Source organism: Phoenix dactylifera, chromosome 1 (assembly GCF_051530095.1).
Source record: "Phoenix dactylifera cultivar Ajwa chromosome 1, Ajwa_hap1_PhDact_Kaust_v1.1, whole genome shotgun sequence".
In the NCBI taxonomy this organism is placed as follows: Eukaryota; Viridiplantae; Streptophyta; class Magnoliopsida; order Arecales; family Arecaceae; genus Phoenix; species Phoenix dactylifera.
This window is the reverse complement of record NC_143190.1, coordinates 3133439-3150168: the sequence shown is the minus strand read 5'-3', so window position 1 is coordinate 3150168 and position 16730 is coordinate 3133439. Positions and strand designations below refer to the sequence as shown.

The 16730-nt window shown below is 38.5% G+C and overlaps 1 protein-coding gene across 5 annotated transcripts in view; it reads right to left on the bottom strand.

Annotated features, from left to right (window-relative positions):
* Window positions 1-16730, bottom strand: part of LOC103702229 (anaphase-promoting complex subunit) — a 42615-nt gene that overhangs the window by 1971 nt on the left and 23914 nt on the right. For 3 of the 5 annotated variants that reach the window (XR_015975956.1, XR_015975958.1, XM_088717257.1), the window contains exons 13-18: window positions 15115-15174; window positions 14928-14995; window positions 9388-9493; window positions 9134-9275; window positions 6043-6141; window positions 5700-5964 (exon numbers count right to left, since the gene is read on the bottom strand). Coding sequence is in view for 1 of the 5 variants with exons in the window: in XM_088717257.1 (XP_088573383.1) it covers window positions 5700-5964; window positions 6043-6141; window positions 9134-9275; window positions 9388-9493; window positions 14928-14995; window positions 15115-15174 (740 nt within the window). In the remaining 4 variants the exon portion in view is untranslated. Of the gene's footprint in view, window positions 1-5699; window positions 5965-6042; window positions 6142-6570; window positions 6659-9133; window positions 9276-9387; window positions 9494-14927; window positions 14996-15114; window positions 15175-16730 lie in introns of all 5 variants that reach the window. The other 2 variants (XR_015975961.1, XR_015975962.1) reach the window with 1 other exon arrangement.

Here is a 16730-nt window from a genome sequence, read left to right as displayed (position 1 = left end):
GCCTACCCAACCTCACATGTGGCCCAGACCACACGTGGAGGGATAACTAACTCAAGAAGACTAGAATAAATTGGAATGAGGATAGCAGACAACTGGAGATGACAGATCAGAGTGCACTAGAATCAGGATAACAAATATTTGGGGATAAATAAGGGGATTCAAATTTATAATCTTCAGCAAACCTACCAATTTTACCCCAAAAGCTTAAGCTGATAGGAGATGGTCCAAAAATGTATCTAAGACTTAACAAGGACATCAAAGTTGGTTGTTTGAAATTTTAGATATACCATGGATCTTAAGAAAGATTTTTTTTTTAACAAGGAGGGGTCCAAGATATCTCCTACGTTAGTAAAACAATTAATGCTAATTAAAAAATAGCATCTAAATTTTTGATTGTAAGGAATATGAATAATTAATGTAACGATCCAGGACCTCATCCAAGAAAAGCTAGCCAAAAGTTATAATTAGGCGTCCTTGGCTTTGCTTAAGCACCCAAGATCTCTCTACACAAATAATGTGAGACTAAAAACACATCCATATGAGTCCTTACACACTCCCCCCATCTAAGCCCCGGCATCCTCACAATGGAAGGGTACAATCAGAAACAGAAATACCATGACCAACTAGTTGTCAACTCTAGAAGGGCCCATGTTGTAGTGTCCCCTAGCTACACATGCATCACAAGCTAGGTTGGCTCTGATACTAATTGTAATGACCCATGATCTCACCCAAAAAGAACTACTTAGAAAATATTATTTGGGGTCCTTGGCCTTGCTAAAGTACCCAAGATCTCTCAACCCACAACCAATGTAGGAATAAAAACATGCCTGCATGCATGAATAGACTCCCATAAGGACTTTGGAAAGAGATGAGACCATAAAAAAGGGTATAGACATCTAATGGTAAAAAGTACAAACTTAGCATAAACTACTGCATTTCACATAATTATTTTGATCCATTAAGTGATGCAATCATTGTTCCACCAGATCTCATGATGCCAAATAGCAACGTCAAAGGGATTATTACATTGACTTCAATTCAAAGCTTGTTAAATTGGGAAAATTTTCTAATCATCAAAATTGGGAAAATTTTCTAATCATCAATATAGAATATCTTGTGAGTGCAACTATACTGATGCACCTTATGAACAAAGCATTAGGTGTTTTGAAATTAATTTAAAGCTCAAAAGAATTGTTTATCACCAAAAACTCAACTAACTCATAAGAAATTAAGTAAATGGAGCATGTATAATTCCTCAAGAAAAAAGAGCATGCATGCATGTGCACAGACACTTGATTTTAGAGAAACCTTCAAGACACCCAAACAATTGACTTACAAGAAGTTTGGGCTCCATATATCTCAAGTAAAGATGTTGCATTGCATTCTTGGAGCTAAACCGTGATATCCCAAAATCCAAAATACTAAGGCAAGAGGAGTAGAGCAAAGATAAAACATGCACCTCTTTTTTCCAGTACCCTTAAAAATATGACACTTCTTTTTTCCTTTGGAAGGGACATGACAAGCATGGACATACAAAAAACAAAAAGGAAGGGTATTTGTAGAGATTATGGTATGCCATACCATACAGAACCGAGCGGTACAGGGTCTATCGAACCGTACCAGTTCGATACTGGTACACAGTGGGGGGCATACTGACACTAGATACGCCAAACCATCTTCCGTGCTGGACATTCCACAGTGATAGGGTGATCCAATCGGGGAGAAGGTGAATTTTTTCAACCCGCTCAACTCGAATCTCTCAAAAGAAAACTTAAAGAAGATGAAGAAATCTCGAAAGTAGGGCTTTATGTCTTCTTTCCTTTCATTAATGATTAAAAAAAATAAGTACATAGACTCTATTTATAATGTGAGATCCGCCCTAACACGATTTAGGTCGGATTCCTCTTCCTAATCCTAAGACTCTTTTTTCTTAAATAAACATCTCTAGTAAAAAAAGCTAAAAATTTTGAGGTAGTTCTCGACTTCTACATCAACTATGCCTTATGTGGCTCCGCTGAATTCTTATCGGATAGAGAGCTACGCTCGGTCAAAGTTTTATCCGAAAAGAAAATTTTTGCTTTGATAAACCTGTTTCGGAGCCTAAAGGATAGAATTTCGGTCTGATTCAACCTCTCAGGAGGTTGGCTTAAAGTTGTAGATCTCGAAAAAATATCCAATTTTAAAAAAAAGATCATCTCAATCGGACATCGAATGACTAAATTATAGTCTTCTTAAGTTTGGCTTGCTACTCGGATTCTCGATGTGGCGGATCTCGCTCCTGAACCCTGTCCAGCCCTGCTCGTAGTGGCTAAAGTGGTCCACATTGAGTCTAGTGATCCTTCTAGATCAAGACTCTCCCTATTTAGGAGATTTAACTTCCGCTAAATCAAAATTGGAGGTGGAAAAACACTTGCTTCCCCACCTCACGATTGAACCACCTGGCTTCGCTTGGAGATGGTTTCTGGCTGGGTTCTTCACTCTTGAGTCTCGGCGAACCATTGGCTATGCTCCTGCATCTGGACTTTGTGGTAGCGACGCTCCTTGCTATCCTTTCTCATCGATGACAACTACGGCGACTTCTCGATCTTGATCTCAGTAGATCGATCAATGAAACCAAAGAACGAAAGCTTGGCCTCTTATAAGTAGTATCAAATTTTCCTACCATCATTGCAAACTTGTTGCAGGCATTAACAAGTCGCTTGGACAGCAATTGCAAGGTCTACATTTTCTTGTGTTTTGGAGGCATTGATCATAAACTCCATCTCGTCCTTCACGAACCGATACTTCTTCATACGTCGGTAGAAGATTGCATCTCGATCCCAAAGGTATGGGCTCCCGAGGATAACATGGCAAACATCCAAAAGAATAACTTCACAAGTTACCTCGTCGATATACCTCTCAATTATAGCAAATTTGAAGGTACACTGCTTCGTGATCTTCAATTCGACGTCCTTTTGGATCCAACCAAGAGGGTAAGGATGTAGATGAGGCTTGGTTTGCAACCCCAGCTTCTGAACCAGATTTTCAGAGATGAGGTTCTTCTGGCTTCCAAGATCTACAATAGCCTCAATGATGCTCTGCTTCAATTGAATCTTCAGGCGGAAGAGTTTCTCTCGCATCTCTAAATCTGCTTCAATCAAGGTTCGCCGTCTCTATACCAGACCCCATATCGGTGCCACACTAGCACAGTGTCGATACGATACAAAATTTTTTTGGCGTACCAAATGTCAGTATGCCACCCGTATCGAATATCGATATCGAACCAGTATGGTACGCCCCGCACCGCCTAATTCGGGCCAGTACGGCATACCATAGATTCAATAGTTGTCTCAGGTTTTCTCGCCATCAAGCTCAATTTAGAGTCTGCTTGCTCAAGCTCAGGCAGCTCCTCAACTTCTACAGTATTGAGAACTGTCTTTTCCTTCTTAGAATCCTCTTCTTTCTGCATCTTCTTTTTCAGTCGCAGCTCAGGGTAAACTTTCCAACACTTCTCCTTGGTGTATCCACGGAGGTCATGATCGCAGTAATTTTTTTGAGTCGTGTTGGCTTGCTTCTTGCCCTGCTCCCCCTTTTGGCTTGATTTTTTGCTGTCATTTCTTAAACTTGTCACCCTTTTTACCTTTCTCAGGTCGATTCTTCTCCTCAATCCCAATGGCCTTCACGCTGGCTTCGCTAATATCTTCAACTTTGAAGAGTTTCAGCTCCTTTCGGATGCTCTTATGAAGACCTCCGATGTATTTCATAAAAATGGTATGATCGTCGATGGAGATTGCTTGTTTGTGGAACTCGATGGTGTAGTCCTGGACAGACTGATCATATTTCAGCCATAGATACTGCCACTTGATCCATCAATCCTCTTCGTGGCCGATTGGGTAGAATTGCTTCTTGATTAGGCTCTTGAATTTATTCCATGTTAGATTCGAAACATCATTGTTCCTCATGTACGAATGCCACCAAGTAAGGGCATGGCTAGAAAGTTTGAGACGGACGAAAGCTACCATTCGAAGACTGGAGTATCCATAGATAGTAAAACGTCCTTAACTAGTCTAACCACTTATCTAGCTTTTCCACATCAACAACCCCATCATATACAGAGATCTTGATTCAAGCCTCAACCTTAAATGATTGAAGAGAGATTTTTCATACCCGTAGGTCGCTCATCCTTATCCTCCTCGCTAGATGATGTTCTTCACCTCGAGCCGTAAGAGAGCTTTGCAATAGGAGTTGCTGGTGCTTGTGTTGAAGGTATCGCCAATCTTGAGACGATGTTGGTGAGTTGGGCAATCTTCTTTTCTAGTTGTATGAGACGTCCTTTCGTCTCATCATCACCCATTGAGAAAAAACTAACAGCCATACTCGTCTTTGTCCTTCGATATATTTGAAGCATGGATAGCCCTTCTCCTAATTGCTTGTATGCTCACGTGTCTAGACCATGAACAAAGAATCCTACAGATATAGAGGAGCGGAGCTTTGATACCAACTTAATCCGATCTGGAAAAAGAAAGATTTTCTTCAACTCGCTCAACTCAAATCTCTCAAGCGAAAACAAGAAGATGGAGAAATTTCAAAAGTAAGGCTTTAAGTCTCTTTTTTTCATTGATGGATAAAAAAATAAGGTACATAGCCTCTATTTATAATGTGAGGTCCATCCTAATACAATTTGGGACGGATTCCTCTTTCTAATTCTAGTAGAACTCCTTTTTCTTAAATAAACATTTCTAATAGAAAAATGCTAAAAATATCGAGGAGATAGATCTCGACTTCTACACCAACTCTACCTTCTGTCGCTCCGCAGAATTTTTATCGGATAGAGAGTTACGCTCGATCAAAGTCTTATCTGAAAAAAAAATCTTTCAGTTTGACCAACCCGCTAAACGATAGAATTTCGGCTCGATTCAACCTCCTAGGAAGTTGGCCCAAAGTTATAAATCTCAAAAAGATAATCAATTTAAAAAAAAAAATCATCTCAATCGGGCATCGTATGACCAAATTATGGCCTTCTAGAGTTTGGCCTGTGACTTGACTCTCCGATGTGGCGGATCTCGCTCCTGAACCCTGCTCGTAATAGCCAAAGTGGTCCGTAATGAGTATGATGATCCTTCCAGATCATAGGGTGGCACTGGTACAAAGCCCAGTACCAAGACGGCACACCTTGGTAGAGATTATTGCTTTTTCTCTCTTTACTGGTTGGTTGAGGTTCGAAAGAGGCTGAGAGGTTGAGGGTGAGAAAGGTTGGGGATTCCACTAGATAATGCTAATGGCTTAAATCTCCGTATCTTATAAGTTGCCGCAACCACATGCTCATCCGACTCCACCCTCCCCACCCCACCCCGCACCCTTACCCCCCCCCCCCCCCCCCACCCCACCAAAAATTCCGGGGGAAAAAAAACCAAATGTGCTTGTCCAGTCTGTTTTCCAAGGAACCTAGATCCCACCTTACAACTTGAGATAACCACGATCAGGTTCCCGACATGCTCCCTCCTTGTTTAACATTCTTTGATCACAAAATCTTTTGGTCAGGGACCATGCTAATTATAATCCAATTAAGGATGCCACTGTTCTCAGCTTCGCCCCTGATGAGAAGCATTACTTGCCAAAATGGCAAACATAACATGGTCAAAGACTAACTATTTTACTTTAAAACTAACATAAATGCACTGCTACCAACTATATATGACAAAAGATGCAGAGTAATTTACTTGAAAAGCTTGTATCTGACAAATAACATTTTGTAACCGCAATATTTGCTCGTGCACGTAGCTCTAAGCCTCCATGACCCAGAATAATTGGAAGAGCCCTATGTACAAGGGTTGATGCTCTCTTCGCATGGCTTGATCCAAGAGATAGCCACAGTTCAGCAAGTGTCAGGGTAGCAGATGCTTCAAGAAGATCTAGGTTAAATGATTGACAAAATGACAGACTTGCTAGGGCATAAGAGAGCCCCAGAACAGCATTGCCTGATTTCTGACAAGAAAAATGGAAAAAACAAGATTTTACTCTCATTTATCACAACAAAGCACAAAGAAACAAATTATCCTTTACCTTGTGTATCTCAGCAAGTAGCAGAAGAACAGAAGCATTTTCAACCTGCAGATTGAATTTGTAGCAAGTGCAGAAAAGAGAATGTGCCACAGCTGCTGCCTGAAAATAGTTTCATTCACAACAATAGTGCCAACTTGGTTGGTTATATAATATAAGCAAATTAAACAGCAAGAAGGGCACAAAATATAGTGAAATATCATTTACATAATTAAATTATCTTTATGAGCTCTTTTTATCAAATCAAACACCTTACAAATGCTCTAGAACATGAGGAATAACTATACAGAAAATTACATAATGTAAGTTAGAAAGCATACATTATGGGATGTCTACATGTGTACCCCAAAAAAAAAGAAAATTTTTAGCTTGATTTTTCCTAGTGTCCATTAAAGCAGACCTTCCAAAAGAGACCAAACAAGATGCATGTCAGAAAAAAAATAGCTGAAAATGAAATACAACAAAGAGCACCAGCTATTGATAGTCTTTGAACATGAGTTAGTGAATGTTTCAATTTAAGAAATCAATTACCATAGCATGGATTTAAATGCCACCGAAACAGACCAGCGCCATCAGTACCGTACTCTTCTGGTGCAAAAAGGGCAAAAAAGATGGGTGCCTAGCATCAATATAGGCAAAATTAGGATGTAGCAGCATGTACCAGCCATCCCAGTTGGTATCGACTAGTATGCAGCCTATGAACATTGGGATGGTAATTTCGTATTTTTATTAAAGCATGAGAATGGGATGAATCGACCTTTGTAGTTGGTTCCAACAGATACGAGCCAGTACCAAGGCTAGATCAGCCAATTCTAAGCTGTCCCGGTAGGGATGGAAAATTCTTTTTTCAGAAAATAAGGTGAAGGGTCATGTCAGCAGACCCAGAGTGAAGTATGAAAGACAATTTGATAGAGATTTTAACCCCATAGAAATAGAATTATCTGATTCAATAATGAAGAAAAAGATGCCAAAATTATTAAACCACAGAAATATGAAATTCCCGTGAAAGCTAATGCTGAATTTGGACTCGGCATCCATCTGTCTAAATAGTTATAGGTTTTGATCATGAATGATAAGGACTATGGAACAAAATTTATTCCTTGTGCTAGAGAAAATTCATTACGATAGTTAATTGTGCTACAAGACAACAAATGCCAAGTAAACAGACAAATGTCGATTTAATCCGCATCCATGTTGCACATTAGAAAAAAAAACAAGATTGACTTAATATACATATCACATATCAAAACATAAAAAAGATTGGAAACCAAGAAGAAAAAAACATACAAACCTCGAATTTACATGCCAGTACTAATACACATCACTGTCCCAATAGCCAGTACAAAACAGGTTTGTACCCTAGCATTCCTGGAAAAAACTAGTACCATCCTCGGTACCTGTATATTGATCCTTGGAAGGTAGATAAAATATCACGAATTTGCCTGTCAGCTGGGCATTAACCTGCAGCCTTGTCTTGCTAGACTACATCATTAAATCAAATTGATCTAAGAGCAAAGATGTATTGACGATTTTTATTTGGCGACAAATGCTTTCTGTGCAAAGAATGGTAATCCTTTGAAGTGAAAATCCATTTGTGTAAATCTTGATCTAAAATATCTAATTTTCCTAGAAACTAAAATCATAATTTTTTGGAGGTGTCTTACGCATAAATGGCCATGAGATGGACCTGTTCACTTCAATGACAGGCCCTCTCTCCTTAATTTCCTGACTAACAAACAACACAGTGGAGAGCTAATATGCTTCCACTAATATGTGGTGTGGCTACTATAGGACTTTGAGAACAATAGTCTTTGAATCCTCCACATGGTCAGCATCGAAATTAGTCTGTCATGAAAGCTATCCACAGAATTCTTATCCACTACATCTTCTTCTACCTATGCCTTACCTTCATGGGACTGGGATACTAGTGGTTCTCTGAGTCACCTTCCAGTGCCCCCTCTCCACGATATGACTAAGGTCAACTTTGATGGATCAATCCATGGCAACAGAGCTGGTTCCAGATTTATTATCTGAGACTTAATGGGTTAGACTCTGCATGTGGCTTCCCAAGTACTTCACCTGTGCCAAAGACGGAGAGTAGGGTGGCATGGGAGGGCCTAATGACAAAAGTTTCCAAGTTAAATGCTCCAAAAATCTAGATCGAGGGAGATTCATCTGCAGTTGTTTGATGGTTGAACAGCAAACACACAGTAGACATGCCTACCCCTACTTCAAGATATTTGGGAACACAAACCATCTTTGTAGCTCTTCATGGCCACTGATCTCCACCATGAAGCCAATCAGGCAGCTGATTGATTGTCTGGCCCCCAGAATCAGCTTGATCTTCATGCCCAAGCTTCCCTCTATTTTGTCTATTCTTGTAACTGCTGATATTAGTGGTGTTATGTTTTCTCGTTATTGAGGGCTGTTGCCCTTCCACATCACCAAAATTAAAGGGAAAAATTATGTAAGATGAGGGAAACTGTATCAAGAAAAAAGAAAGAAGTAAAGAGAAAAGACTAGAAAAAGAGGAGGAAGTGCACTACTCGTTATGTAGCTTCCTACATCCCCAAGTCTCATAAATGATTAAGATGCTCTTAACTGGTAATGATTAGTGATTAATATGCCCTTAGCGAGGAAGTTGGTCATTATAGACTGTGTAGGACTTAAGTGGGCTAGACCAACTAGGTCCATACATGGTTTTGGGGCCGTATATTACATCCATGAAATTATAAAAGTCAAAACATAATAAAATTCCCCTTCAGACTATGATGAATAACCATAATTATGCATGAAATACAGCTCAATGTACATGTAGTTTATAGGCATCGGTCACATCAATTATGCCCTGAAAGCACTCATTTAAAAGCTCCAACTTTAGATAATTGAGATAGTTCCTATATTGTAGTACCAATTTGACAGTATGCTTTCTTGTCAACTAACTTAGAACTATGTATGATACAGCCGTATGCCCAAAAGTGGGATGGTATAGAAATTTCCATGTGACATGCATTCATCTTAAGATTGCAATGTAATCAACTATGATACTGCATGAAAGAAGGTGAAAGTTACTAAAAACAAGCAAATGCAAAACCTGGCTAAACTGGTTGGCTGCCAGTAGTGTACGGGCATGTCGAAGGCTAGCCTCAGTTTTAAGCTCCATATCCACTCCATTGACAGATGAGGCTAGCACCCCAAACTCATAACATACTTGTTGAGCAACTTTCAGATGTCCTCTGCACCAATGTCAACTTGTTTTAAATAAATGTAGAGATATTCTAACAAGTGATATTTCGAGTTTTCCCATATGCAATCGAGAAGCCAAACAGAAAGCTTCACAGTGCTTACCGATGTAAAGCACGCTCATGAAGCAACTGCAGCTTAAGCAGCTGGATCCGTGATTTTGATACAGATAGGAACTTCTCTTCTGCAAGCTTCAGGGCAGCAAACGCTTCTGCAGGGGAACGTGTACCACATAATATATATTTTAAGTGCAAAGAAGTATCTAAGACATAATACCGGTAATGAAATTTATTTGTTGGAAAGCATAGTCCTGCACAATGCTAGTTCAATAATATACATCCCATTCTTCTTGTATGCCAATTCTGGAATGAGATGACATGAGCAGGAAACAGAACAAATTGACACTAAGAATGAACATTCTAGTGCAAATGATGGCAAAAGCTCCCTCCACATAATTGTTAAGATCTTCATACAGATCATCATCATCATCATCCAAGCCTTTTCCCAACAAAATGGAATTGGCTACAAAGTAGTACTCCAGGTCAACTGGTCAAGATCATTAAAAGATTGAGCTGATTTTTCACGACTGGCTCTCAACTTGACATCATCCTGTCGGGTTACCCCCGCACGTGGTGCAACGATCGCAGCGGAAAGACGCGCGGGGTCGTTCATCTCATGAACGTCCTAGGAAACGTAGATTTCAAAAGAATTCTGAGTTCTTTAACTCAGAAAATTATGAAATCTTAAGGAAAGATTAAAATTAAAGACTAGATTAATTTCAGATCTACTACAATTTAAAATTGTAAAGGATTGTAAAGATCATATCTTTACCTTTGAGCGGGTAGATCTTCACCGCTATCTGATGATCGATGATTTGGTTCGCTTGAAGCCGCACAAGCGTCCGGCCTTTACAGGTATCCACACGAGGTAGATCGCTCCAAGAACCTTGATCTCACTGCGGTGCTAGCTCCCTTGCAGAGATCTTCTCTTGATGGCTGATTTCCTCTCTATTTCAATCAAATCCTTGATTGCTTTGAAAGGAAGGAGGAAGAAGAAGGACGAAGAGGAGAAGAGCCTGTGCCCTCTTTTCTTCTTTTCTTTTCACACGCCTGGAAGAGGAAGAGGGTGGGCGGCTGAATCAAGGCACATCCAATACTTCTAAGCCCACACGCCACCCCTCCTTTTATAGGCATCTCATGCCTATCTAAACAAGGAATAATTTCAATGAAAAATCACTCCTTGATTCATCCCTCCAAATTTTACCACACCCCTTACTTAATTCTTGCACACCCCTTACTTAATTCTTCCACACCCCTTACTTAAAAGGGATTGGAGAGAATCAAGGGCTCTCCTTGCGCCGTGTAGCAATCTAGTGGAAAGAGGAGAAAGAGGAGGGGCGGATGCCCCTCCCTTGCAGTGTGTGGAGTCAAACAAGGAAAGGAGGGGCGGATGCCCCTCCTTTCTTTGGTGCAGATGAAAGAGGGGCGCACACCCCTCCCTTATTTTCCTTTCACATGCATGAAGGAACCCCTCCTTCCATGCTATGATTTCCTAATCTAATTAGAAAACATGTGATCCATCTTGTTTGATTTAATCCTAATCCAATTAAGACCCAATGTGTCCTCCAATTTGATTCATGTGAATCCTAATCCAATTAGGATCCAAATTGGACTTCATGAATTAAGTTTCTTATCTAATAAGAAGTTCTAATTGATTAAGCCCAATTAAATCAATCAAAATTGCAATCCAATTGCAAATCCTTCTTCTTGAACTCACTAACTCTTAGTGGGTTAAACCAATTGTCAATCAAATTGACAATCATGATCGATTGCGATTCTAAATCGCAATCCAACCATCGGAACGATCAAAATCTCTAATGTGTGTGACCCTATAGGTTCTATTCTGTCTGGTAGTGAGATATATTGTGATCTTTATCACAATATCATTGAAACTCCTTTCAATGGGTTGAAACAATTTCAACTCTTCTCTTCAGGATTCACTGATTATCAAGTGAATGCCTTTGAGTCCCACAATCCATTAGTGATACCTAGCAGCATATAGTGGCAACCCAGCAAAACGGAATAGATGAACCTCTAGGTGCAGTTTGCGTATGATACAGTATCTCTATCGTGGATTCCGACAAGACGGAGGTTATGGATAAATCGTCAAACCCCATCGTTTGTCATATGTCAAGATTTATTTGACTCAAGTTCAAAATTTGGAAAACTCCTTTTTCAAATTGCCCTGGCCAAGGTTTTTCGAACTTAGTCCCATAAATCACATAGGATCACTCCTATCTATCAAGGTCGATAGGTCCCATCTAGATGCAACCTTAATCCGACAGTGAACCTACTGCAGCCAATCTGCACCACAAGAACCCATATGGATAGTGCTCATATTTATATGCTCGTTAAACTACAGCAGCCTTACTGTGATTAACTGAGGCATTGCAGGTCTAAATACCAGTCATACAACTGCAGCATCAAGTAAGTCACTGATGAGTGGATAAACATCTAGGTGACTTCTTGCTTTGGTCAAGCTCAGTACCCTTGTTCTCTAACAAGCACTTGCACAATCACTCCAGTGTCCCCACACTGTGGACTCAAGACTCGTCCATCAAAGAAAATGATTTGTGCACTAATCTCATCGGATTGATCACCGTCCTTCGTGATGATCCATCGATCAGGAGTAATTCAGAAATTAATTACCTAATGATACATGTCTTAAATTCTCAACTCTTGAGAATATGTGTTATCAGCTTATTAATTCCTAGGACAATTCATAGACACATAATAATATGAATGAAAAGAATGCCCAATTTTATTAATTAATAAAAAGATCAAGTATAAATTTATGTTCCAAAACAACTACAATACATCTGCCAAATTGGCTTCTGGGCATACTTCTAACAGATAATTAGATGTTAAATATCCAAATATGGTTCGCATGACACATACATGAATCCATGTCTCAAAAGGAAACAAGTGAAATAACTGCATCTCCAAAGCTAACCCGCTATGTTTATCTGGTCCAACATGAGCCAATGGGCCCTTTAAGACGCACGAGCAACACGCACCACTTGCACTAAATTCTAAGACACCCAGCTGGATCCACGGCGTGTCAAGAAATTACTATCATGACTCCTTAGTAGCATGCACTCCTCAAGGGGCCCATTTCAGCCTAACCACTCATAGATATTTATGACTAAATCACATTAATGCCCACATTTTCTCACCCTCCCCTCCGAGCCTTATCTAGCAGAAAACTCCTAAGCAAGGTTAAAAGAACTACTACTAAGCCCCATACCAATTCTATCTCGAGTCAAGAAGTGGGACACCAATTTTTCTTTTTTTTTTCTTTTTTTGTTTATTCAATTTTATCTCTTTTGTCCTAAATGAGTTTTTGATGGATACATACATACATACATATATATATGTGTGTGTGTGTGTGTGTGTGTTTTTGAGTCAATGATTAATGGATGTATCGTGTAGTGATGCCCACCCGACAATGCCCATTTCAAATTCATGTCAAATGTTAAAAATTTTGGCATGATTCTTCTATTTTTCTCGTTTTTTGACCAAATTCGTACTGAAAAAAAGAAGGAAACAATCTTACTAGATGAATGACATTTTTGGCATCGAGGCCAAACAATTGACGAGAGGCCATATCTGCCCTACTTCACCTATCATTTTTCATCTCCTTTTCCTCTCCCCCTCTCTTTCTCAATCTCCACTAGCAACACACCTTGTTACTAAACAAAGAGAGAGAGCATGGGCCCCAAGGATTGTCTTTTCGATTGGGACGGGTGGCACATCCCAATCCAGTAAAGGATTGTCTTATTTATTAGAGAAATCAACCATGGCAGCCTCTTCTCCCTCATCTTCCTATAGTACTTCCTAATTCCTCGCCTCCAAAATAGAACGAGGAAAGGGTGAGTGTAAGAAGAAAGAAGGGGGGATGGAGATAGTTAAGGAGGAATACAACATTCCATGGTGGAGTTAAGGAAGCAGACAATTATGCTAGCACATAGGTTCAAGACAAACCAATCGATGTGGAAGCATTCATTTGACTCCGCAGATGTCACAATGGCTTGAAAAAGCATAAAGGTATTCTGCTTTTTATTTTGATCCTAATATATAAAGAAGATAGAAGGGCTAAGTAAGAACGGAAATATGAAAATAGAAAATGATTTGTTAGAAAACTATGCTTATCCTTTCTTTCTACAATCAGGTACCAAATTGAGATGTTAGACTTGCTATTCACTACATAGATTAAAAAATTTAAGTAAATGATTAATACTTTTATATTTTTCCTATCATTTTTCAAATAGTTCCTTTAGTAGTCTTTCTTAATTTTTATATGAATTAAAAATTATTTTTGGCCATTTGTATGCAGAAGATTGGATCACAAAATGAAGGATATTGACAAAATGGCGCCATGCATTGAGTACAAACCATAACCTTTAGTAGTCAATATTAGGCCCTTCAAGTAGCCAAAGTTCGGTCAAAGAGACCACGGGCGGAAGAGAAAGATATTAGCTAATAGTTATACAGAAGAGAGGAGATTGGGCTGATAAAATGGTGGATCGAAGGAGGCAAGTCTTCACTAAGAATCTTTTGCATAAAGGGGACTTATGAAAAAAAAATGTACTTGGTTTTGAAGGGACTTAGTCAAGTAGTTGAACATTAGGAATGATACAAATATCTAAAGGAGTCATCTTATTCAAGGAGCACAAATAGGTGAGCTCAGCTTGAAAAGGAGAACATCCTAATAACTTTGTTGACACATGGAGGGTAAACTGTGTTTGGAAGGGGGAGCGTTAAGCAAACTGGGGATTTCAAAGATCAACTAATATCTGTCAAACTGTGCTTGTTACATATAACTTAAATGTTTTCAGCCTTCACTGAAATGTTATAGGGAAGGATTTTTTCTAAAGGAGTTTGGAGTGCAATAGAACCAATGGTCTTGAAGAAAGAAAGAATGAAAGAGGATTTATAGTGAATTAGTTTGAATATTGCAAGACCAAAGTAGAATTATACTTCATGTCTTCATCCCAACTTGAAAATAACACGATGGCTAGTTGCACTAAATTGACTTGCTAAAGTCCTTCCATACAATAATTCCTTCATTAGGTATAGCTAAAATATATTAAGCTTACAATAAAATCCTACTGAACATTTATCAAGAACCACTAGAACATATTATAGTCAGCAGAAACTAGCAATCTTATATTATATATATTGAGCACACTTTACTAGCTACAACTAAAATACCTTAACATCACATGTAAAAGCTCAGTTCATATCTACAAATCAAGGGATTCAATATATAAATGCAATTAAATATTGAGGCAAAATTACTACCCCACTAGACAATTGAGTTCGATATTTTGCCACAAGATTTATATTTCTAGACCATTATGCCATGTCTCGATATAAAATATGTGAAAGTTGTATGCTTAATCAGTATAAATACTTTTTCCACGTACATCATTCCTTGTATACCTCTCAGAAGTCTATTCCAATTCCAGTTGTAGTTTCAAATTAAGAATCTACTTTAGAATAAGGAGAAACAGGATAACTTGAAGAAAGTGAAAACAAAAACAATTTTTGAGAGTTTAAGACAAAGGTATTCTATTAACTGACCTGTGTATCCTTTGAATACAGCTAAATGTTGGATAAGCTTGGCATATGCTAGTGATAACTCTGACAAACTGCATCACTAACATAAATGTCATAGTTGTGCGGAATGTCTGAAGCCTTCAGCTGACTACCAATTTGTACAATGAAAAGAAAAACCCCAGTACCATAGAATTTGCCAAACACTAATTACCTTGCAGCATCAGCAAAACAGGTTGCATAAACCAAGGCATTTGTTCGAACTAGTGGGGCACTGAAAAAGTGAATAAAATATTAACAATTATTGAGATAAAGAATATGACACGGTTTGCAGTCTTTGTAATTTAAATAATAGAAATTAAAAATTATTTAGATAATTGAAATAGCTATTGAGATTATACAATTATTGAATGGTAAAGAACAAATGATAAAAACTTGATCCCTTAAGTGAAAAGAAATGCCTGTTCCTTCTGAATAAGGACACTCTGTCATATATGCCTTAAACAGATTGTACGTATTACAATAATGCTTGTTCCTTCCGAAAAGCATTATTGAGACTTCCGCCTCCGCTTTCTCAATATTACACATTGTACTGGGAATTACATGATTCATACAACACAAATAAAAACATATATTTAGGTATGCATTTACAGGCATAATAATTATCTGGCATCATCAGCCAAGAAAAAAACACAAAAACCACGGGCAATCTGAGAAGAAGATTAAATGCTGAAAACCAATGCAAAAAAAAAAAAGATTAATCCACAATGTCGTTATCCATAAAATGCGAATAACCAAGAAACTTCCTTGCAGTTTGTATATGAAGCGAGATCAATTATGACTTCTAGAAGATGCTCTTTCTATGAGGGCATAGTTCATCTCTTATATTGCCTATGGTATAAAACCCTTTAAAATAGGACAATGTATGACCCGAGCTATGCCGAGGGAGATTTGTTGTCGCGTCCCAAATCCGGAGCTTATTTTGTTGCGCCCTAGATCCGGAGCATGACATGGTCGTGCTACCGAGGAGCACCGCCCACGATAACATGAAGCCAACATTACATTTAGCTTTCAAATCCATCTCAAACACGATAGAATAAATAGGGATCCAATTTCATTATTCATTAAATAATAACCAATATTAGTTCAGAGCGTCTAAATTCAAACTTAAGTACCAAACCTATAATTCTTACTATTCAGAAAAATCTCTAATTACACATTCATAATCAACTAAAGAACTAAAGTTCTGCTTTGCTATATAGATCGCCAAGCTTTCTAGCGCGAACTGCAAGTTTGGACCATCCTTTGTTCCTATCGATCCTATTTGTTTGGAGGGAGAGAGAAAGAAAAATAGAGTTATATGAGCGACACAGCTCAGTAAGTAAACGTTCCACTACCTTACCGGATCAAGCATAAGTTTTTCCATGATAAATTGGTAATGCATCATTTAAAGAAAATAATAGATATTATAAAATAGAGCATTTCATAGTACAGTATATTAAAACAAGTTATAAAGCCAATCATGCATGCATAAATCAGTCATAAAACATAGTTCCCGGTGTATAGCATAAAATCATAAATCATTTATCATTGATCAAATTACTGCTCTCAGATTAAATGCTTAGCTCACTATTATACCTGTGACACGACCGTAATCAACAAACACCAACTACTACTATCCGTTGGTAGGGTCGTATGCCAACTACTATTACCCGTTGGCAAGGTCATATGCTAACTACTATTATCCGCTCGCATGGTCATATGCCAACTACTATTATCTACTAGCAGGGTTGTATGCCAACTACTATTACATGCTGGCAGGGTCGTAAA